This window comes from Oryzias latipes, chromosome 14 (genome assembly GCF_053564925.1).
Source record: "Oryzias latipes strain Hd-rR chromosome 14, Olatipes_Hd-rR_3.1".
Lineage (NCBI taxonomy): Eukaryota > Metazoa > Chordata > Actinopteri > Beloniformes > Adrianichthyidae > Oryzias > Oryzias latipes.
The window spans coordinates 29,826,597-29,850,304 of NC_136250.1; the positions used below are offsets into that span (position 1 = coordinate 29,826,597).

At 42.4% G+C, this 23,708-nt stretch overlaps 1 protein-coding gene across 2 annotated transcripts; it reads right to left on the reverse strand.

Annotated features, from left to right (window-relative positions):
• Positions 1-1,405: 1,405 nt before the first annotated feature.
• Positions 1,406-21,432, reverse strand: klf5l (Kruppel like factor 5 like). 2 transcript variants are annotated; one of them, XM_004076808.5, is made up of 4 exons: positions 21,115-21,432; positions 9,179-10,073; positions 8,691-8,750; positions 1,406-3,205 (listed from the first exon to the last, which is right to left on the reverse strand). In XM_004076808.5, the coding sequence occupies exons 1-4, from the start codon at positions 21,253-21,255 to the stop codon at positions 3,027-3,029; spliced, it is 1,275 nt and encodes a 424-aa protein (XP_004076856.1). In that variant the 5' UTR covers positions 21,256-21,432; the 3' UTR covers positions 1,406-3,026. The 2 variants fall into 2 exon arrangements, with proteins under 2 accessions (XP_004076856.1, XP_078786998.1); XM_078930872.1 differs by lacking the exon at positions 1,406-3,205 and adding an exon at positions 3,212-6,245.
• Between the last annotated feature and the right edge of the window lie 2,276 nt (positions 21,433-23,708).

The window sequence follows — 23,708 nt, forward strand, 5'->3', positions numbered from 1 at the left end:
TTGGAACCACTAAAGGAAAAGTTTAGAACCTGCTCCGTCCATAACAAGCGTTTGGAAACCGGCCTCCACTTTTGATGTTTCCTAATCTTCTAAGCTCCATTAAAGGCGTCGTCTCAGGTGAGGAGGCGAATCACCAGACTAACAGCATCTTCTTGGCACAAACATAACTACTTTCTCTTCTTGCAAAATCCAGCGGGGGCTCCACCCTCTCAGTCTTTAAGCTCCGACTCACTCTCCGTTGGGAATGTCGCCATCTTTTCCTTTCAGGACTGCAGGCCCTTTTGTGTCACGCATCCTCGGTGCGGCAGCTCCTCACCTTTCACATCACGCAACCATAAACAGGTATGTCCGCCCCGGCGAGCCAGAGCGGAGCTGAGGAGTCAATACGGAGAAATGATTAACCTCCTTGGGCCGTTTCTGTGAAAAGCTGCCGGTCTGTTATCTCCCTATAGATGGAACTTTATTGACGCAAAGCAGAAAGTTTAACTTCCACAGTAAAAATCAAAGAGGAGAACACTGGATTTTCAAAGTCAAGATGAAGTTTATTCATTAACTTCACTTGTTGAAATGAGTTTACCTCATTACCTTTTTTTTGGATTTCTTCTGAGAAAAGAAACGGTCAGTTGTAATAACTGATTTGAAGAAACTTCTATTGTTATTTATAAAAAATGTAACTTTTTTCTTCAGGTGCGTTTGCTCATTTAAAACAGAAACATGAACTTGCAGCCTGTCATGGATCTTCATTCCTGGTCAATGACGTCACGCATTCTTTACCAAAAGGCCAACTTCTTTGAGATTTTCCTTTAGTTTGAATCAGGCAAAAAAAACAAGTTTTACACTGAAATCAGATTTTTGGTCCAGATTCCCTTAAAAGGCATTTTACTTAAGCAGGAATTTCCTGGTTAAATAAATAAAATAAAAAACTCTTACTGTGTAAGTCGTATTTTGTCCTTTATTGACATTTGGGGAGAAATCTGGATTTACGGTTTTCAGGAAACCTGTGAGAACATCTTACAAAAAACTCTGATCACCTTTTGACCTCAAGAATCTCAGAAACTGACCAAAATGTCAAAAAGTCAAGGAAATGATCAAATTCTAACCTTGGATTCAAACATTGAAATCTCTAAGCATAAAACAATATTCCCGCTAGTGTAAAGATATGAATCTGATCTCAAATTTTAAAATCAAAGCCTCTTAGTTTCATTTTTTATTAGTTCTTAATGTTTAGCTTGTTCAAATTTCTGCTGCGGCTTCATTCTATTGATAAGAACTCATCTTTAATCTTTTTATTTGACTTTTTTCCATGACAACATATGTTAGGACTGAATCTTTACATTCTTTGTTTTTTTCTTCTTCAAATAAATCAACTTTATGTAGAAACTGTGTGCATGAACAAAAAGAAAACTTTTTAGTGAATATTTTTTATTCATTTTATTGCAGCACAATTGCTGCACAAAGTCATTTTTTAAATCATTTTTTTACATTATCAATTTGATAATCATTTTACACACATTAGGTATCAAAAACAAAATTAAACTTTAAAATAAAACCGATCTAAATCCCAAAGGATGAAAGAAAAAAAAACAATATTAAAGCAGCAGTTAATATTTACAGTTTTAGGTTAGAACTAAATCTACAGGTCTGTACACAGCGGGGGCTCAACAGCGCCCCCCTAAGAGAAACGGGAGAACTTGCTTCCTTAAACTAAAAAAAAATAAAAAAGCTGAACATAACAGGAAGTGTTTGGGGAAAAAAGTTAAAAAGTTTGGGCTTGTGAGAGTTTGGTGATTTTTGCAGCTCAACACAACAAAACTAGGATAAAGTAAGGAAGTGAAAAAATTCACAAGTTTTTTTTTAATGCAAACACTAAATATATTTAAAATAAATCACTTTTAAAAGGAAAAAAATATTGTTGCAGGGAATTTAATAATTTCAATGGTTTAAGAACTGAATGAATATACTAGCTTCTAATTCTACTATCAATCAGGCTGTATTGATTTAAATCTGAAGTTGCGTGAACTTCAGGCAAATTTTAGCCGTCAGGAATTAAAATTCATGCAAATCCTTTTTTGTAAGGCGTAACAACAATTTCAATGGAAAGTTTTACTTCTTAAATATACCAATTTCAGGGCTTTTAAAGATTCAGCTGACAATACATTTCTAAAACAAGGAACTTTGCAGTTTTTGTAAAGTTGTACTGCATAGTTTTTGCTTCTGTGTGGCCCATTAAAAAATTCAGGAACAGGACGCTTTTCATCAGCTAAAATGTTAGAGTACAAGAACATTAAAAGAAACTGGAGGGGGATGGACATCAGAGCAGTTTACCATGGACCTGTGTTGCCATGGTAACCTGTAATGCCATGGATACAATCATGCGCTCTGCTATCTGACGCAGGCGCAAGAGGCTGGGAAAGCATCCGTTGATTTATTATTATTTTTACATTTCCCAGCAGTAGATTTCTCTTTAAGGGCGGGATTACTATTAAGGCCAATATTGAGGACAAATACAAGCAAGATATCAAGTATAAATTTCAATACATTCATTACATCCTTAGACAGAAGCACTCTTATAAAAACAGGTATGTACAGAGCCTCTTCGCTTTGAAAGTTTATACCTTAAAAACTTTACAAAAATGTCGACGTCCTGAAGGTAAAAAGCAGAAAAGTATGGAAGGATCCTAAATCCCATGTAGGATCACCGAGTGCGACTTGGTCTGTCTTCAGGTGAGCTGCTTGGTAATGGAAACAACCAACCAAAGTCATGCATTTCACTTGTTCTGCTGCTTAAACGATGGGCAGGATCAGTTCAGAAAGGAGGAAAAAGGTGGAGTGGCTCTGAAACTCAGAGAAGGTGTCTGACGTTTACCCAAGAAACCCATCCACAGGAGGTTCTTCAGACCATTTTGTGAGGAACCACAAACATGGGGCCCACAGAGGACTTTGGTTTTGCTTCTGACAGGTCAAGGCGGGGTCTTTGTATTCTTGCTTTTCAGAGGCGGCCCGGTTGGGAAGTGGGTGCGTCTGTTTTAGTTCTGGTGGCGCTTCATGTGCAGAGCCAGGTGGTCCGAGCGCGAGAAGCATCGGCTGCAGGCCACACACTTGAAGGGCTTGGCTCCCGTGTGTTTTCGGTAGTGTCTGGTGAGCTCGTCTGACCGAGCGAAGCGCCAGTCGCAGTTCTCCCACGTGCAACGATATGGTTTCTCACCTAGAACAGAACAGAACAAGAAGACGCGTCAGCTGAATTCCTAGTTTGATTGTTCAGGCATCATTTCTTTATGCAGATTTAAGAAATCCAAACAAAACTCAGCCCGACAACTGGGCTAAAGTTCTAATGGGAAACCGGTAAGTCCTTCTCCTTTTATCCGTAGGTTGGTGCAGCAAGAAGCATCGTCTCCACGACAACATGGGTTTGATCTCAATTGAGAGCGAGATGCATGCATTGGCTGCAGAAACAGCCGAGTAGAGAGGATGAAGAGTTTCAATAAAGAGACAGATTCCTCTTTGAAATGTCGTCTTTTCCATCAATTTTCCAGATCTAGCTGGGATTTTTCTACCAACATTTTGGTTTGCTTTGATCTGGGTGAATATAAAGCAGCGTTTTTGGAGATAAAAATAAAGGTTATGCATCCACATTTATCAGAATGATACCAAATGCTCCATTTCTTTCAAAAGTTGCATATAACTATGAACATATCCAGACTAGAGCTGCAGGATGTGAGGAAAACTTGCAATGTGTGATATTGTCGAAATGACTTAGAATACCTGAACAAATAGCAAAACAAAAACCAACCGACTTCACTGAAACAGTTAGATTGCAGTCCAAATGACCCAAATCTACATAGGAGGCGGGAATCTAACATAAAAGAGCTCCATTTGATTGGTCAGTGATGTGAAGACTTATTAGGAGGCCTTATTAGGAGGCCCAATCTATACAATTCCAGTAAAAAACTGACTAAATATTTTCCAGCCGACCTGCCTGAAAATGTCACAATGGAAAAATGAAAAAAGCCTCGTGACCGAAGACCAAATCGCTGACGGATCCTTCACCGTTTCTTGGAAATTCAGAAAAAAAAAAACAGGTTTGATCGACATCGTGATTTAAAGAAGACAAAAGAATCTGAAGGGAATTCGAGCACAAAAGAACAATAGTCCACCCACGCTGTGACATTTCTGAGCCAAGCTAATCATCAACAGGAGAGAGGAGCTCTCGTGATCGACCACGCCAACGACCATCCGTCAGAGCAAGATGTGAACACAAACAAATTTAAATGCCTTTGGACAAACCTGCAGTTTCCTTCATGAGGATTTCCACTAACCAGTTTAAACCACCACAAGTAATCCCTATTTTTAAGCCCTTTCTCCATAAGTTTGGATCTTCCTGCACCGACCAGCTCAGGGTAACAGCCTAGTAGAAGTTAGACGATGTTCGACCAGTTCACGACTTTACGATACAACACATCCTGGAAATGTCGCGTTGATGAAAAAGAATTTAAGACCAATTCACCAGAATTTAAGATATTGAATGCTTTATGGGGCCTTTATAAATTTAAGACCTTTTAAAGGATCTGTGCCCCCCCCCCCGGGTTTGGTACTTTCCAGAGCAAAACTGAAAGGAGTTTTTGCCTGAGTCTGAACTGAGAGCTTTCCAACACACAATGGTGGATGGGTGTGACCGACTCTGCCTGGGTTATTAAGTGCTCATTAACTGCGTGGGCCATGTCAGCGCTGATTAGATAGCCTTGATGGGGCAAACCATCAGTCAGAAGTGACAGTCCTCAGCTAAGCCATGAGGTCCAAAGAACAACTCCAGGTCAAAAAGCACACACACACACACACACACACACACACACACACACACACACACACACACACACACACACACACAAAAAAAGGATCACTTTTCCGTGATCCAAGCTGAAATTCAGGCCAAATTCAGCGCCGTGACAGGACTGGAGTCCACAGGCGTCTCCTATAGAGAAGCGCAGTCCAACTCCTCGTCCACAGGTGTGTTTGGATTTGTTCTTTAGCTGCACGGTCGAGGTCACGAGCAAAGCCGCCCCCCTCTGACTTTTATCCCTGAAAGCTAGCAAACAGGAGGGTGAAATACGACACATCGCACAGAGAACAAACACACTTGACTGGTATATATTCCTAGACAAGCTGCCAAAAGGGCAGGTGAAACTCCTGACCTCCACTCATCCACGGATACGCTCATTTTTCTGAAGTCAAGGGAGGAAGGAACGCACTTCATACACATCCGTGTGTTTGAGCCTCACTTATCTTCATATTTTAAGACTTTTCCTAATTAGCATCAATCCTTTTCTACTTTCAGTTCTAAAACGTGTTTTGATCTCACAACTGAAACCTTTCATTTTTTAAAAAGAGAAAAGCTTTATTGACATTTGCAGTTAAACGACAGCAGCTGTTTGATCAGGTGGAGGATAACCAACGGTGAAACTACAGCATTATCTCCCCTTTCAAGCACACAAATGTTAATGAGTCCATGTACTATGACCACATCATAAAGCATATTGGACAAGCACACAGTCCTGATCACACAATCACAACAAAACACACTCAGAAATGTACAGCTACAGTGCATCAATCACTCCCAACAAAAAGCCTTTTGTGCTGCTGCCGTGTACTTAGCATGGAAGACACATATTTACTTTATGAGAGGCTCCAAGTTCCAATGACGCTTTTGAAGTGCTGCTTGAGGTATTTTTTAGCTCTCCATGTGTAGTTTCATTCTTTCCTTCAAGCTATTTACGCCAAGCATGACTCCACTCTGGTATGATGCGTACTGGAAGTGTTATAATTTGATTTTATAACCATCTCTGCCTGCTTTTACAGAGTCAAAGAGCAAACACTTCAGGCTCCTCAGGACGGCCATAAAGTCTTTGTGGACCTCTCGTTCTTATCAGCTCGGTTAGTGTTTGTGAAGAGGGCAGGAGGATTCCCTAATCGAGCCGATACCGCACTTCAACACCGCCGAGCACGATGCACCGTTACTACAGCGAAGAAACGCCGTCTTCAGTCACGGTCAAGATGAAGAGTCTCCCCTCTGAAGTTCAGATTTCACAGGTTAATGTTCACCCTGAGGAGCGGATGGACGACAAGTCCAAAAAGAAATCCGGGAGAAAGGTCGCAAAATCCAGAGGACTCACTCAGAACAAGCGAGGAGAATCAATCCAACCCGTTCTAAAAGGAGGTTTTTCTTTCTCCCCATTTGACTCCTCAGTTTCCTGCAGATCAGGACACACTGTTCAGATTTTATTTCACTTATGAGTCATCATCCATGTTTGCTAAAGCAAGACTAGGCAGGTCTGATGCATCCAGAGAGCTGGAAAAGCCCGTTTGCACGATACAATCTGCACCACAGAAGAGTCATTTCAGGATTTTTAAGGTTTAATATCTAGAAGTGAATCCTCCACACAATATATTCTCATTTTAGCCCGTTCAATTGGAATAAAATGTGTTTTTTATACTCAAAACTGTTTTTGAATAGCAGAAATATGTCAAATTTGGGAAAAACATTTTGGAAAAGCAAAATTTGAAACCGTTTAACTTCCATTGTAATTTTTCATCAGCAAAGCAAAAGAAAATGATGTCAGACAGTCGAGTTTTCCCGAAGGCGTGCGCTTAAAAATGAAGGACCTTTTTAATTTTGACTTTATTTTGTTCGACTTTAAAATGTCTTAAATCCTATTTGGTTCAGGAATCAGACCGAACTCAAATCTAGACTAAAGTCCACAGCTAAAACACCGGGTGATGATGGTCAGACCTTCATCTTTGTTTTCTTTAACCAGTTTCAGCATCATGTGACATTTTCCATTTAATCACGTTTTTGTTCTGTTGACAAGCTCTAACAGCTGACTTTTTTTGTTTTTTTAATTCAAATGTCAGATATCAAACATTGTGGGATTTTTTTAAATGTTAGAATCAAATAATTATACATTATTATGTATTATACATACAGGAACAACTTGCATTAAATAGAACAAAAACAGCCATAAATAGCAGTGAAGAATTCTACTGTACAACTCTAAAAGAAGAGCATGCAGCTATTTATCCAAACATCTCGCTAAACCGACTATCTGATCATGAAAAAAATGCTGAATGTTGTTTCCTTCCTTGCTTGTATGGCAGTTACTTTACACAGTAATATTCACGTTTTGGTTTCCTCTGGAAAGTTTGTCGTTTTTGTCCGTCCTCCGTGTGAAAGCTCCCCTCTTCAGCGGTTTTGTTTTGTTGACAATTCTCACTACATATCATGAATTCTGTTTGTCCTGAGCTGCCATATCCTGCCGCGTTTACAGCCCAACTTCCTCCCTGAAACCCGTATGCTTCCATTTCATTCATTTATGACCCCAGAGAAAGCCTCTTGCCTGTTTTTGCCCCGCTGAGCTTTATTGCGAGGGTAAATCTCCAAAATACAGGTCAGGCGCTGCTGGGAATCTGCAGGTTTCATCTTACAGAAACCCGTTCTCCACTTTTCTATGCAGCCCCTGCCTTGATCCTTGTGCATGCTCTGAAAAGGAACTGAAAAGCAGGAGTAACTGGTTTGGCCTTCGTTTAATGGCGTGACTTCCCTCTTTTTTCCTCTTTTCTTCGTCGGACTCCCCTCCCTACCGTCTTTGTTCTCCCTCTCTGGGGAAGCTTGGTGGACAGGTAGCGGCATGCATGAACGTGGGTGAGAAAAAACAAACTCTACGGCAAACTATTGTTGCTTTTGTGCTTTTTTTCCCGCTTTTTTGGCATCTCAATGCTTCACTTCTGTGGTTACAAAAGGCAAAAAAAAAAAAAAGTTTGGTTGAGTTTAAAACCAAGATTGACATCATTTGGAAAAACGAATTTCTTCATAAATCAATATCAGTGTGTCCGTTTTAATGACTTTTTGTTAAAGCACACTGGCTGGGGGGCATTTCCCTGGTAGGGTAACTAACGCCTGCAGAGCATCCGGGTTCCTAAACCTAAGAGGCATGTTTTCTGTTCAGGATACTGAATGTACAACATGAAACGTGGAGGAAGCGTGCAGCCAACTGTCAAGAACATTAACCAGAAAATCAAGTCACCTGTTAATTCAGATGAGTCAACAGCAAACTGAGTTCCAACTATGTCGGTCTCTGGTGTAAAAACAATTTTTACATTTCTTGAGTCTTTGAATTTGGTTTAAAATCTGTCTCATGCCTATGGTATGACGCATTTGTAACACATCTGTAATTTTCCAAAAAGAAAAGTTCATCTTGTATGGAAAGTGAGTCTTTTCTGCTTCTGTGTGACTCGTGTCAAATCCCTACATTTGGTGCCATGATTTTGGAAAAGGTTGGCTAGTATTTTTTTTTATTTCATTAATTTGGCAGAATTTGTAACAAAACTGCCAAACTGGGAATTAAAATACAAATTGGGGGCTTGTCCGAGATGTCTAGTCATGAGCTGGTTTGCTTTGCGGCACAGAATTGACCCAATTTAATGCGGGATAAACAACAAACCCGCTCTTCTACTGCTAAAATAAATGTTCGGGGTTTTTATGTCTAGCTGTAAACATATCACAGTAAAAGATAAACCCATGTTCCACGTGCTTGTTCTACCAGGATATGGTCCAATTCAACATCTGGTGTCAGTCATGAGTTTTGCTGTGGAGTAAGAGAGATATGAATCGTTTTATTTGATGGTTAAATCAAATTTACCCGTGTGCGTCCTTTGGTGTGCCTTGAGATGAGAGCTCTTTGTGTAAACTTTGGTGCAGCCTGCAAGAAACCAGAGAAATGTTCAAAACTTAGATGAGCATAACTGAAAGGTCCAGACTAGTTTTAAAATCTTTCGTTTTGCTAAACTGAAACGGATGAAACAGTCCTTGCTTCATAACTGCTAAATCCCCGTATATGACGGAAACTTAAAAGCGCACCGATGTGTTTGGTTTCTGCTGTGTGAATCGGTTTAACAGACAATGGGGACAACACCAGCAAATCGGACAAACAAGTTGGAGCAGTTGTGCCGAATCGTGTTTTCATTGGTTGTTTGTTTATCAGATGTGAAGTTTTCCTGGTCTCATCATGTGTGCACAAAACTAAACGGCTCTTTGTGTGGGAAAACGCAAACTGAAGAGAACAGACGATGTATGCGTTAAAGAAATGTCATTAAGAGGAATCTTTGGTGAAATGGTCTTCATGCACACCTGGGTAGTCGCAGAAGTGGATCCTCCTCTTCTCCAGCTCGGGGTTGTTCCGTCGGTTGTATTTTGGACCCGTCAAAACCCCCTGACCGTGCGTCATCAGCAGGGCGTGTGGGGTGAGCCCCGCCACCTTGGCTCCTCCCAGACGCTGCTGATACGGCGGCGGAGGCTGCGACGCTAAGCTGAGCAGCTCGGCGTGGCCGTCCGGACTCCCGGGCTGGGAGTTTGGAGGTGAGGGCGGCAGGCTGTGGGGCGCCGTGTGCTGCGGCACATTGCTGGGAGAGACCTGGTAGTAGGCGTGATGCTGCTGCAGCTGGTGCTCTGCCATCATGTAGTTATTACCCCCGAGGTTCAGCATCGTCCTGCCGCCGGCGGAGTCATGAGCGGACGAGCTGCTGTGCGACAGCGTCATGGTCAGGTCGGCGCTGCTGGTGATCGGCATGTGGTAGACCTGCGGCTGCGGAGGCTGCGGCCCGATGTGAAGTTCTGTGTCCAAGTTCTGCTGTGACCCCACATTCACGGCTCCGCCGGCGCTCATTTCTGGTTTGATGTAAACGTTGTTGACCACGGGCGGCATGCTGAAGACCGAGGTGAAGTCTGGAAGCGCCTGAGTGGTGGTGGGCATGGAGCAGGGCACCTCCAGCCCAGGTTCCGTCTTTATCTGATGCGGCGTCAGGGTCTTGGTGTTCGGCCTGTAGAGGCCTGTGCGCAGGTGGGTGGTGTTGGGAAGGATGAGGTTGATGTTGAGGCTGTAAGGGGTGGAAGGTTTGTCTTCTGAGAAGTACTCGTCCACCACCGAGGCGCTTTCTCGCCGGTACTTCTTGTCATTGGCATCAGTGGATGCAGTCAGGAGAGGACTGGCGACCTGAGGAAGGTATTTGTCCAACTCCAGTGCAGTCTGAAACACAGATAAAGAGAAAAGGTTGAAAACAAAACATTCTTTGATCAATAATCCTGCTCTTCGTGGTGTTTTTTTCCTAAGAAGTTGATGCATGCAGGTTTGCATAAACGCAAACCAGTCCGTACGTTTTCTTTGCCAACTTCTCATCTTTATCTGCCCCTGTTATCTGTGAAAACGTAAAGCACGAGCGACAGTTGCATCATCTTCAGAGCAACCCAAGCTGTTCATCGTCCTTCTACTTTATTTTTCTACTGTAGAATCAGACACAATGAAGAAGAGTGCGTTGCAAACAAAGATTTGCACGTGACATTTACCCGATCAATGCCGTTTTGATCAAAAAATACATAAAAAAGTTAAATCACAAGGCTTTCTTCTACCAACTCTACTCTCAACATTCCAGAGAGAAGACCTTTGTCTGTTTATCGTTTTGTGTTTTTCCACAGCGGACTGGCTGATCTGTTTGCTTTCCTAAGACACAGGATCTTTCTGCATCAGTTTATGAAAATGTCTGGACACTAAAGAACACAAACGCGTTTGTCTAGTTACAGAGTGGAACAGTTAAAAGAAAACCAACAAGTTTTTAAATAAATACACAACATCTCTTTTACTATTACTGTTTCCATTTGGCAGGAACATTTGTCACTTCTACTTTTGTCTTTTTGTGGCACGCTTTACAAAGCTAAATGGATTTTTTAAAATTAAAAAACTATATTTTAGTTAAAGAAAGTTTCTTGAAAAAATGCGTAAAGCGTAACGTAGAGTCTGGAGGACGGGGAACTATTCACCTGCGTTTGACTTTTCCCAACGCCTCCTGAAAAGGCGTGCTCCATATTTTACACCTGCTGTCTGCACGTTTACCGAGCTGTGAAGTCCTCGCTGCTTCTTGGAATTAAAGTTCAGTGACTTATGCTCTTCATTTTGGAAAACAACAATAACAATCAAAGCTATTTAAAGTACTAAGCTATTTATACCAAAACAACTCAACGGTTATCCAGGCTTTGAACCACCTTTTCAGAGCACAAAGAAAAAAAAAAAAACATGTCAAGCACAAAAAACGGCAATTGAAAGAAGCAGGACTGGACCTGCAGTGAAACACAACTGCAGCTATTTAACTGCTTAAGTGGGAGGAATCATCAGATCTTTAGCCCCAATTAACTGGTGTGCACACTTGCTGGTGCACATGAATGTGTGCGTGTCATTCAGAGGCTCTGGAGCAGACCGCCGCTCCTTTAGAGATGCTCGAGTAGAGCGCCGCGCTTCTGCAGGCATGCGTACGCGCATAAACTTTACACACGTTTGCTGCAGAGTGTAGAACCACGGGCCGATGTGCACGAGTGGGCGGCAAGATCCTCAGCGTGGGGGGTGTGGCTGCCGGCTTGATGCTTGGCGGGGACATTCAGGCACGCCAAAACAAAAGCTGAAGGCATGAGAAAGACGCGGTGAAACCTAAACACCACAAACACAAAATAGACCTGCCAGACAACTGCCATCAGCACAAAGACAACAAATAACCAAGGACAAAAAAAAAGCTGTTCACGGTGAAGAGGAAGAGCGGAGGAACACGTGAGCCACAAACGCGTGCTCCATGTTGGAAAGAACCTGATTCAAGGGATAAAAGCAGATGGCAGCAGCACAAAAGCTCCTCATGAACCATTTTCTATCAGGATATGAAAACAAACCAAGCCAGATTATGAATCTCATGACATATTTTTCAAACTTGTTGCGGAAAACTCCCCCAGCTAAAGCCCATAATGAGTTGATGATGGGTTTGGAGCGAGAAGTTCAACTTGATGAACTTTGCTTCCAACAGGAGAAAATAAGCTGGAGCTCAAGGTGAAGCCTTCTGGGACAAATGAGGGTAATGATGTGCTGAAGGGCTGGAGGTTGGGTTTGGAACCTCACAGAGTCTGCTTCAATGCACCTATTCTGCCCCAACAGCCCCCCACACCTGCAGGCCCACTCAAAAAACCTGCAGGGTCATTGTGGGGCCTTCCCATTCACCAGTGAAAAAAAGCACTCAACGTACCACCGTCACTCGTGGATTAAATCTTCTCAATGGGTTTTCAAAAGCCACAAACCAAGTAGCATTTTACGCTTTTCATCAGATCAGACTTCCATGTTTGGTTTAGATTCAACTTCATATTTTACCGCTTTAAAACACGTTTTACATGTTTATAAAACAACTCACAAGGACTCTAAGTTGTACAGCTGGATAGCTCCAACACTGCTAGCCATTGTTGTTAGGTTGGGGGGGGGGGGGCTGTAAGCTAGCAGGGGAGAGTGTAAACGGAGTGCTTAGTTGTGGGTGATGGGGAGGGGTGGGGTTGCCCTTCGCCAACAGCCCCACCCACAACTCTAGAGATGAATTTCTAACGAACTCCTGCCGCTCTGCAGACACTATGTCCTAGAAAACGACACAGGGTTTTTAGATTTGGGCCAAAAACAGCATCATCGTCACTAAAAAACCCTGGGAAAGATTTGAAAATCGATCAAAGTGGGACTTTTAAGTACCATTTAGAATCATTTGGACCAAATTTGACAAACCAGTTGGACAAACTGGGAAACTATTTTAAATAATTATATTTTTTTATTTTTGGTGTGGAGCTTCTTTCCATCTAATGACATTTGTTTAAATTGACAGGTTCAGTTAAAATGTAGATCCCTTGGGACGCCGTTCAACTGTCCGCAGTTCCATGGCTGGTTGGTTGAGGTGAGCACATGTTCTCTGTAAAACTGCCGTCTTTTCCCGCTCACAGAAGAAAGAGAACATGTTTGATAAATGTAAGCAATCCAAAACCCAGATTAAGAACAGCAACTGGGAGGTGTCAGCACTTGTTGTAAAATGCAGACAAACGGACTCATGATGGAGGTACATGTAATCTGGAGAACCGGTCAGCTGCCAGTGACGACGTAGACGAGACGACCAGGCACTGGATCTGAACAGCATAACATGACTTTAAGAGGAAAAATACATTTCTCAGTGAGAGATTGAAGTCAAAGCATCAAAATGTTTGTTATCCTACGGACAAAAAAATATCAATGACAGAAATGACCATTTATAATTCTGTGCATGAGACCGGTACCAGCAGCATTTGTCAGTTCTTTGAGTCCAGGTCAAAGTTGCTTCTTCTTTGCATATTTTCTTACAGTTTGCATCAAGTCACGAGCTGCTGTACTCTGGGATACAAACACGGTTCTTCCAGTTCAAACATTGAAGCTTTCCGTAAGGCTGTTCCGGGCGTCACGCAGGAGAATCCGTCCTGGAAGCTTTCCATGTGAATCTGTGTCATTTCTCCATTTCAGCTCTTAGCCGTGTTCCCTGCAGAGTCAGGTCACATGTCATCACGGACTCGGTCATCCTCTGCTTCGCTGCAACCCGAGCGCCTGGTGAAACCGCAGAGCAAACCAAACCGGCTGGAAAACAGACGTGTTCTGTGGTGCTGGACGGCCTTGGCCATGTTCCTTCTCTCATTCCATTTTTCCTACATATTCCTCCAAAAACAGACATGTTTCCCATGATAGGCATTTCAAACTAAGGTCTAATATTTTTAAAAAGTTTACATTATCTTAGTGATAATAGATCTATAAACATCGATCGGAAGATGCAGTCGTCCAATTCTTTTTTTAAATCAGGATGAAACTTTAGAAAAGGATTCCTCTCTAGCGAGGAGGACCTCCAACAGTTTATTTCCAACTTTCAAAGGATGAAGAACGGATCGAAGTGTTCATGAATCTGTGTGCATAGTTTGTCATAATGTCTTTGCACAAAGACACAGTTGGTTAATAATTGGAGAACCTGTACAAATGCTTTACTCCGACTCCTTCTGCCCGATAAAAAACACTCCTTATCAGTCGACTTCAGGTTTACGGGATGAAGTGGGAGTTTCCACACTTCCGACTCCATTTTCATCCACAGTCAAAGAAGTTCTTAGCAAATCCCAAAGCACAAAGTTAAACGTAAGATTTTCAAACCAATGCCGTTAGCTTAAAACGTTTGTTTGCATCATCGTGGAACAGGCAAAAGAAAGAGCAAACGCCCTTTTAAAAAACAGCAATCTGACCTCTGACCCAAAATCCTTCAAGTTTTATCGGATCATCTGCACGCCAGTTTTCCTTTATGGCTTTCAGGAATGCAGAATTGCGGCCCTTTGCCTTCACATCTCAATAAAAACGAGACAAAAACAGATGTTGAGCGAACGGGGCCACCGGGTCACCTCAGAGCAGGAACTGAGTCGGGTTCGTCAGAACGAAAACAAAACCTTTGAGATTCGATGAAAGTTTATGGCCGCCAGCGAACGGACCCATAGGAAGGCTCAGATAAACCCTCTCCCCCCATCCTACCAGGAAGAATAACCACAAAATTCAGCTTTCCAATGAGAAAACGCATCATCAAAATGAATATTGACCGTCAAACTCTGAGTTTTTCCACATTCAATCATAAATGTCAGTACTGACCAAACATTTTACACATTTTGATGCAAACTTTGAGTTTTCTAAGCGCCATCCTGAGGTCAAAGTGTCACTGAGAAAACAGTTTCAATTGTTCAGGAAAATAAAGCAAAAAGGTTTTGGGGATCCTTCTTCAGACGTTTGAGCTCCTAGTTTTAGTTTTAATAAAGCATTTTACTATCTTTAATGAAATAAAATTGTTGCATTTTTCTGTGTTAGCGCTTAAAGAGCAGGATGAAATGATCTTTAAGTTATTCCTAAAAGCATAATCTTCTGTTTTCCAACAGCCCAACTCCTCAGGTCCTCCGTTTTAGCCTAAGCGTAAAGCACAGAAATCTGCGATCCAATTACACGTCTGGAAACGACTTTAGCCTCACCACAAAAATGATTTTACGCATGGGTTTTTGCTCTGGGACCGCTTCATTTTCTTTGAAGGGTAAACAGTAGCTGTCATTAAGTAGAATATGCTGCTGTGGTAGATGAGCTCGCAGATAAAAAGGCTTTAAGAAACAGAAGACTGTCTGCACGCGGCATGTGCTGTCTGGTGGAGAAACATGGCCGGGCATGACGGCGTCTGCAGAGCAAACCAGCTCAACGGCGTGAATGACAGAGTGCTGCCAGGAAAGCGCTCCTGCAGGAGAATAAACCAGAGTTCTGGGCGGGAACTATTCATCCCCTTTCTTTAGTCAAATTTCTGATGGGTTTAAAAGTTGGTAAAAGGAAAAAGATCTTGAGATCGACAAAGGCACCGCAGAAGCCAAAGTGACTAATTGTGTGGGAGTTAGGTTAGGAGGAAAAACGTACGGCGCCGACCGATGGAGACGTCAGAGATGCAAACTTAGACAAATCAGCTGCAATAAGAAGAACCAGCTGTAAACAAATCTAAAACTCTGAAGAAAAAACAAAGAATTCTCAAAACTAAGATTTCAAAATGTGCATCTCAGCTTCAGTCTTTCACCTCTGAAAGAAACTAGAGTCAACCTGATGAAACATCCAAAGACATCAATGGTCAAGTCTCAATGGTGCAAGATCCACAGACTGCTCTACGTGGACTGAGAGCCCAAAGAAAACAGCTGTTGGCTGAAAAAGAAAAAAGCTGGACTGGTGTTTCCTACAATGCTATTCTACAGGCTGCAAAGCTTCTGGGAAAATGTCCTTTGGAGCTTTTTAGCTACTCTTTATTCCAAGAAATGAAGAATGCTAAGAAAAGAAGAGACTACTGTGAAACACTGAGGAAGTTTAGTCATGGTTTGGGCTGCTTTGTGGAATTTTGTAAGGGGGAGGGGTCTGGCAGCCATAAAAACTCAAAAAAAAAAATCATTCAGCAGCCAGATATGCTACAGAATGTCAAAAATGTTGGTTTGGTCTGCTTTTCCAGCAAGATAATGAGCCAAAAGACAACCAGATTCACCCTGAGCCCTGGTCTACAACATCTGTGGGAGGAGCTAAAACATTCCACCTGGAGAAGACATCCTTCAAACCAGAGGCCCTCCGTTCATAAAGCCCCACTCTGATCATCTTCTGCTCCATTTTCAGTGATTCCAGTCTTTTCTTCCCCGTTATGATGATGCCGTTTTTAGCCACAGTTAAAAAAAAACCCGTGTCGCTTTCTAGGACGTAGATTCTGCAGAGCGGCAGGAGAATTCACCTCTGGGTTGTGGACAGGACTGTTGGAACGACCCTCAGAAATACAATTTTGAGCTTAATTGTCTTTATCTGTGTCCATCATCAAAAAAAACTTCAACTAGAATAGGCCTGCACAATAAAATGCTAATTTTTCATTCTTGCGATATCAAGCTGTGGAATAAGTATATCGCAAAAGTCTGCGACAATTGCGATAAATGGCTACCTCAAATGGGCTAAAACAATCTTATTTGGACTGCCAAGGGAGCTACTTTGGTCCAACGGTAGGGCGGTTGACCTCTGACAGAACACCGCAGGTTCGATTCCTGCCTTCAAGAGTCCTTGGGCAAGCCGCCCAAACCCACCTTACCTCTGGTGAAGCCATCAGTGTGTGAACGGATGAATGGGACTGTAAAGCGCTTTGGGGCTTCGAGGAAGGTAGAAAAGCGATATACCCGTGTGCGCCATTTACCCACAATCCCTTTATGCATTTGACCAATCGGACGGAGCCCTTTTCTGTTAGCCTCCTATGGAGACTAGGGTCCTTCGGAGTGTGATTTAATTGATGTTGACTATTATTTAAATGAAACTGTTGCAGTGAAATGGAAATGGTGTTCTTTTTGCCATTTGTTTATGTATTACAAGTTATATCGTAATCGCAATATTGATCACCAATATAGCAAGTTTTTCTCATATCGTACACAAAAACGTGTTAAAAACACCATTTTCATTGGAGTGGGTCTTAAAGAGAGAACCAACTAGCAGCAGCAATCCCCCGGTTCCTGTGTTGGGTTCTGCTACAAAATAGTGGTGACAAAAATGGTCATTTCTGGGCGCCATCATTTCTGTTGGAGGCTGGCTTAGATTGAAGATAAATGGCGAGCTGTGATGGACCTGCGCTGTAAACTGGGCCGAGTCCGACCTCAAGACTGGATTTCTCCTCATCTACACAGTGAGTAAAATCATTGCACGCTGGCAGCCACTTCCTGCCTCAGTTCACCGGCGAGCCGAGACTCGCAGTCAGACACTTGTTTTCATGCAAATCTGCTGCCTGTGTTTGTCCTGGAAGTCAAATCATTATTTGAACCACAACCACTCTAAACCTTGACTGCATGAGTAACGTCTGTTTGCACTGAGGGAGGGGGACACTCCGGGTGAAACCATGGCAACAGAAACAACACTATACTTATGCCGTTTCGCATAAAAATGCAGGAAAAAAATAGAGCCAAATCCCGGCATTAATATCTCCAGGAATCACTGGGTGTGACCAGCGGTTACAGAGTAACTCCAGCCGTCATCCGACAGGACACCACCAGTGATCCAACGGCGGAGGAATCCAAGGAAGCGTTTGCTCTCTTTTGCCAGGCTGCCACCGTTCAGAGGACTCAACCCGATTGGTTCACGAGGGAAAGACGTTCGTGAGAAGCTGAACCACAGCGGCTTTCGTGAGGCTTTGATGCGCAGCAAAAGCTGACGGCTGTTTCATCACCAAATCAGGGACAAAGTTTATTCAGGAAGCATCATTTCTGTTCAAACTTGTTCGGTTTTACTCCTCAAAGTCTGAATCTGGACAAATCTTTGGATGTTTTAGGCATTTGAGGCATCTTTCCTTAATGAGTCACTCCAATGAAAACGCAGGTTTTTTTTAATTTACCATGTTCTTGTATCATTTTTCTCATGGAGGACATTTATTAAGTAACTCAAAATTACATTTCTGAGTATTTATTCAATTCGTTGGGAATCAGGAGCAGACGAAAAAAAATGTCTGTTTTCCTCAACTGAGCTGGAACCTGGATCAGAACTGGACGCCTGGATAGAACTGATATTGATGCATAGCTAACGTTAGGTTTGGGGTTTTGAGGGGCTGTAAGCTAGCGGGGGAGTGTAGACAGAGAGCTCTCAGCAACGGGGAGGGTAAGAGGGGCAGGGTTGCTCTATACCAACAGTCCCACCTACAACTCAAGAGATGAATTTCTAATAAACTCTTGCTGCTCTGCAGAAACTATGTCCTAGAAAACGACTGGTTCTTTTAGACTTGGATTATGTTTATACGGTTTTTAGCCAAAGACCACTGCGAACGCTTTGAAAATGGATGTAAAAAGGTACAAATATTTTCCAAATGCTTTCGTTTTAGCTAAAGTTTTTGTTAAAATTATTTCTTTTGACAAAATGTCATCTAAAAATCCCCATTTATTGTGGACTTAAGCACAAGGCGGCACATCAAGGCTCTACGGAGGCCCTAAAGGGGCATTGAAGAAGAAGAAAAAAAGTTCAAAAAAATAAATCTACATTTTTTTTTTCTTCTTCCGTGTCCCTTCAGGGGCTCCGTAAGACTCACTGAGCTGGAAATTCATTTTGTCACGACAGAAACCTTTATAATCATTACACAACATGAGTCAACATTCCAACGCATCAAACGCAGAATTACAGAGGATTGGACCTACAAAGGTCACGGGTCAAACCCAAATGATTCATAACAAGAATAACTAGTTTGGAACCATTTTGCTGTCAATCTCAGAAATACAAGTATTAACTACTTCAATCGTTTTGAAAGGCATCGTTATGCCTCGGTTCCACATGGTGGCGCTAATCACAAAACTGAGCGACAGAGGCTAAAGTATATGAGATAATGATGGAAAAAAAAAAACTGGGAATCTTTTCACCAGTTCCAGGAGATTTTAAATCCAGATTTTGAATCTTAAATCTGATTTGGTCTTATTTGTGACAAATTCATTTCGTTTTTATTGATATCTGTGGTCGTGTTAGTTTACATTAAAACGCTGTATTTTATTTTAAAAACAACTGTTTTGAACCATCTGCTCCAAAAGCTCTGAAAACCTGATTTGATGCCAACCATTGCACGGCGAGAAGCCCCATTCTTAATTCTTTCCAAGTCTTTCAGGCTACAAGTTCCTGTTCGGTTGAAAGCGATTAACGAGTTCAGACGATGAAAATGAGCGAGGATGATGAGGAACGGGGATGAGCCTCAACATGTGTGGCTACAAACCAATGACAGGTCCTCAGCTGAGCTCAGAACGCCACGTGTCTGACATGTGATCTTTGACAGCAAAATGCCTGCATTCTTAAAAAAAATAAAAATGACATAACAGGAAAGGAAAATATAAAAGATATTTAAGATTTTTTCTTCAGAGAAACATCAAAGACGGGTTTAGTTCTTTTAAGCTGCTGACAGGAAATGTGGTCCACTGCAACTTCACTCCCTAAACTTGTGCCTCAAATCTTCCCAACTTTAAACGGAAAAATAATTCTAAGAAAATAGGAACTGGAGAAGCATCGCTGATGTACTTTTGAAAAGTCACTCATCCTCAAAGAATGATGTCAAAAGAGGAATGAGGATGACAGCATCCTGGCGTCTGCGGCTCGACCTTCCCACGGGGAGGGAGGCTGCGTTTCGTTCGGCGTCTCCTGGAGGCGCACGGTGCAGGTGATGCGGGTGCTGCTCAGACAGGTCGGGCAACATGCGGCCTGAAAGCTCTCCGCTGACGGAGGTGCTCTTTAAAAAGACCACACGTAGGGAAAGGAGGAGGGAAAAGGAAAGTCAAAAAAGCAAAGGCCTTTCATTTGAGCCCGCACTTCCTGCTGTGACTGAAGAACTCAGGAGAACTCCTGCTTTAAAGTCGGACCGAAAGCTAAAGCAAAACTTCAGCTGCGGGTGGAAAGAAATTTGCCTGAAGGGTCACCATTTCACTTAACCAGACTTCTTGAAATGTTTTGCATAACACCAAGCACGGCCTGTTCCAGCAAAGAGAAGCAGGTTGTTTTACCTTCACAAAAACTGCTCAACAGAAGAAAATATCAAAGACGGGTTTTGTGTGTTTGAAGCATTTATGTCTTCGGTAGAGTGTATGACGACAATTTCTGCAGTTTAAAATTTGAAATTGTGTCAAAACTCTTAAGAAAAATATCACTTTCCTCAAAGTGCCAGAAACTTTGGGTGTTATTTTCCCTTTATTGGCCTAAACTCCCTTTTCAAACATGTAGAAACACTTTGAATGCAGTCAAACAAGCATAAGCTTTTGAGTCAATAACGGCTAATATGATGCATGAGTTAATCATTGCCGGAGAAAAACTGCTGCTCTGCGTGGGTTCAGGCTGTCAGCGTTACACACACGTGATTCATGATGGAGGCTGTAAAATTCTTTATGGCCACCATGTCCCACATTCAATCGGCAGAAAGACATCCGAGCAGCGGACGAGGATTCTGGAACTCGGCTGAAAAAAACTGGGAAAAAAAAACTCCTGAAAGTGCATGGACCCCAGAACTGGTCCTGCCGCAGGATCACCAAAAAGCCAAACATGAAACTTACACGAGCGTAAACGACCAGCTTCTTTACAGACAATAAATCCCCAAAAAGCCGTTTCAAAACAGCTCCAGCACGTGACTCCTTTCATTCTGTGTTTGCATAAACTAATGCTTTGTGCTGCGTGTGCAGGTGCAACACGTGACACCCATGCACCAACATCGGTCATCACTGGGTCTTCTATGATCATCTGTGGGTTCTGGACATGCATGGGGGTTTCATAGCTTCAGAATACAGACTAGGCCTTCCAGGATGTCCTGCATCTTCTAGCCTTTGGAGGACTTTGGCAGATTGATCGATCTAGAAGGATCCTGAATGGATTGGGGAAAACTGACCACCTGATAGGATTTGATAGATCCATTGCTTTACAACCCTAAAGATAAATGCAAAAACTCATCTAATGGACTTTTTTTTAAGATGCTGCAGCATTTCTGTTGCAAACGGCTCCAATTTAGGCAGAGAGCAGTAAACAGGTGAACTTTACCTGCACCAGCTCACCTGTCAGGTGTCAGTTTAGGACTTTAACCTGCCTGACTACCTTCACAGGTTTCCAAAGAGGGTTTTTTTTCGGGGGGGGGGGGGGGGGGTGGCTCAGAACCAGGAACATATCACTGAAGGGCCACAGCTGCGGCTCTGAGTCTTACCCCGGGCTTGACGTCCTCGAACACGGACGCGTCCTCGGCTCCGTCCGCTCCCGACATCCTGACGGGCTTCAGCTGCGCGAACACCGCGCGCTCCTCCGCCGCGAGCGGCGGGTTCATGGGTAGTCCCACGCTGGCTGCCATCACAATCAATACTCACTTCACTGATCAATAATGTCGTCGATGAAAGCACATAAGGGATTCTGTCCACACCGACTGTCGTTGAAAAAGGAGCGGACTGCGGCGGGAAGCGACCTGACGTAATCCACAGCCCTCCTGTTGATTCTAGCTCTGCAGGTAGATTTTACCTGCAGGAGAGGTGTGTGAAAACCAATCAGAGGAGAGGCTCACAGCCAATCACCTGCCAGGAGGCGGGACTCACCTGCATGAAAGAAGAGAAACGCCTGGGAGGGTGGAAGTCCACCGACAAAGAAAAGCCCAAGGAATCACCTCGAACTACAGGTAAAATCTACATAATCATTAAATATACTTTAATATTTTCATCAAATATTTTGGTGCAAAAGGTTTGAAATAATCGGCTTCTGTTGCAGCACCTGTTCTCACACATGCAGGTAAAATTTTTAAGCCAAAGTTTGCATCAGGGTAAAAGGAGAACATTAGCAAATCACACATAGTCAAACAAAAACAAACAACAAATGTACATTTGTCCACAATATTTCCTACTTATATGAGTCTTTATGATGTTTTTATTTATTATTTGTATTTATTTATTTATTTATGCATTTATTTTATTATTAATATAATTTTTTTTACAATATCTGCAACAGGTGCTTTCCAAAAGAGGAAATTATAAATAAAACACATAAATACAATTAGGTTAAACGTTTTTAATTAAAAAGAAAACCAAGAAGACACTGGAACTAACAATGCTGCACTGCAAGCACTACAGTCCCAACTGCCCCCACGGATGTCTTAGGGCAAAAAAAATGGTCAAAACCTGCACGGGTCACGCAGGTGACCCCGTACAAAACAAGGTCAGAGACCGCTCAGTGGACTCGTAGAGAGCAAATGTTCATGCTCATTTTCCTTCGGGCATGCTGCAGGTTGTACAAAAACACGTATACAACATTTAAGGGGGAAGTAGGCGAGACTGGCAGACCTACTGGCGCTTGTGTATCACATGCACGCCTCGTGCGTGCAGCATTTGCACAGTCAGTATGGAGCCAGTACTCATGTTTTGCCGTGTCACACAGCCACCATGTACTTGTACACTTCGCACATTTTTCCACGTAGGAAATTTCGGTCTTTGGTGATACATGTGTGATATCCGTCATCCATAAGTGTTTCTTGCGTTCTTGCGATGTGCGCAGATGTCCGTCGTGAGTTTCAGCTGAGGGGCCTTTACTTGAATTTAGTTGAGAATTAAGCAGTTTATGCATATTTTACACGCAGTTATGTAAATCTTATACAATTGTGCGTGATTTTAGCGCAAATTTGTGTCTTTTTGCGACTGTTCCGCGCATGTCTAACAGATTTTTACGCATGTACCAGCGATGAATAAGTTTTACATCACATTCACGGTGCACATATCACGTTGAATGGATGTAATTGACGCACAAATCACTTAAGAAATACACATGAACAGCGCAATAATCACACAAGGTTCATGTTCTACATTGGTTTAGGTGTTCGTTGCGTGTTTATTTGTACTTCTGTGTTCTTAACGTGGTGCATTCATCAAACATCTGGTAAAATTTCATGTATAGACCAAAAAATGTCACTTTCTCACCCATATTCACGTATAACTAACTTTCATCCATGTAAAATGCCCAAAATGTACATAGTGGCTGTGTGACACGACCTTCACTAACAAATAGCGTGTGGCGAAAGGACGCCGTACGATAGCATCACTCGTATGTCATAAGTGCATGCAACTTCCATTAGTCTGACAAATGCTTCACAATACTCTTATCACACGAACGAAAATGCTACGTTCCATTTTCATGATGTTCTTTGAGGTGGCCGTACGAGCCCTCAGGGAAGACACACCTGTGCTTTCCTTAAGATGCAGCGGCTCCTCTCTACGACCATCCACGGACCCGGACAGCCCAAAAACCTGCAGCGCCCGTTCAGGTCAACCCCCTGCACAGGTGTGTGTCTCTGCGGCACAAATATTTAAAAACATGTGGTTGTAAGAACTCTCTGGAAGAATGAGTTTAAACTCCAAATGCAAAGAAGTAAAATAATAAACAATCTTTTTAGATTTAGTTGAACAAGAAAAAACATATTTCACTATTGATTTAAAGAGTTAAAATCAATTTTCATCTTTTTTAGACAAGGACTGGATAAAAAGGTGGACGAAGCAAAGATATAAACACAAAAGAGTAGAAAACATTTTATTCAGCTTAAGCAGAACAAGGACATCGACACAAATACAAGCAAGAAAAAAAAAAAGGTCAAAGTGAAAAGTATTTATTTACATCTTTAACCAAAATGGTTAATACCTGTTTAGATTTTTAATTTCTCTATATGCATTTAAGCAATGCAGGAAACAAGTATCTCTGTTTTGAAAATCAGAGTTTGGAGCCAGAGGGCAAAACATGCAGAGTAAAGTGCAGCAAAAGATCCAGTTTAGT

Bases quoted from the DNA above. Each gene is read 5' to 3' on its own strand.
- klf5l (XM_004076808.5), bottom strand. From the start codon at position 21,255: ATGGCAGCCAGCGTGGGACTACCCATGAACCCGCCGCTCGCGGCGGAG. The intron at 10,074-21,114 runs GTAAGACTCAGA...TCTGTGTTTCAG, and splicing joins TCGAGGACGTCAAGCCCGGG to ACTGCACTGGAGTTGGACAA. The intron at 3,206-8,690 runs GTAAATTTGATT...GTTCTGTTCTAG, and splicing joins ACACCAAAGGACGCACACGG to GTGAGAAACCATATCGTTGC.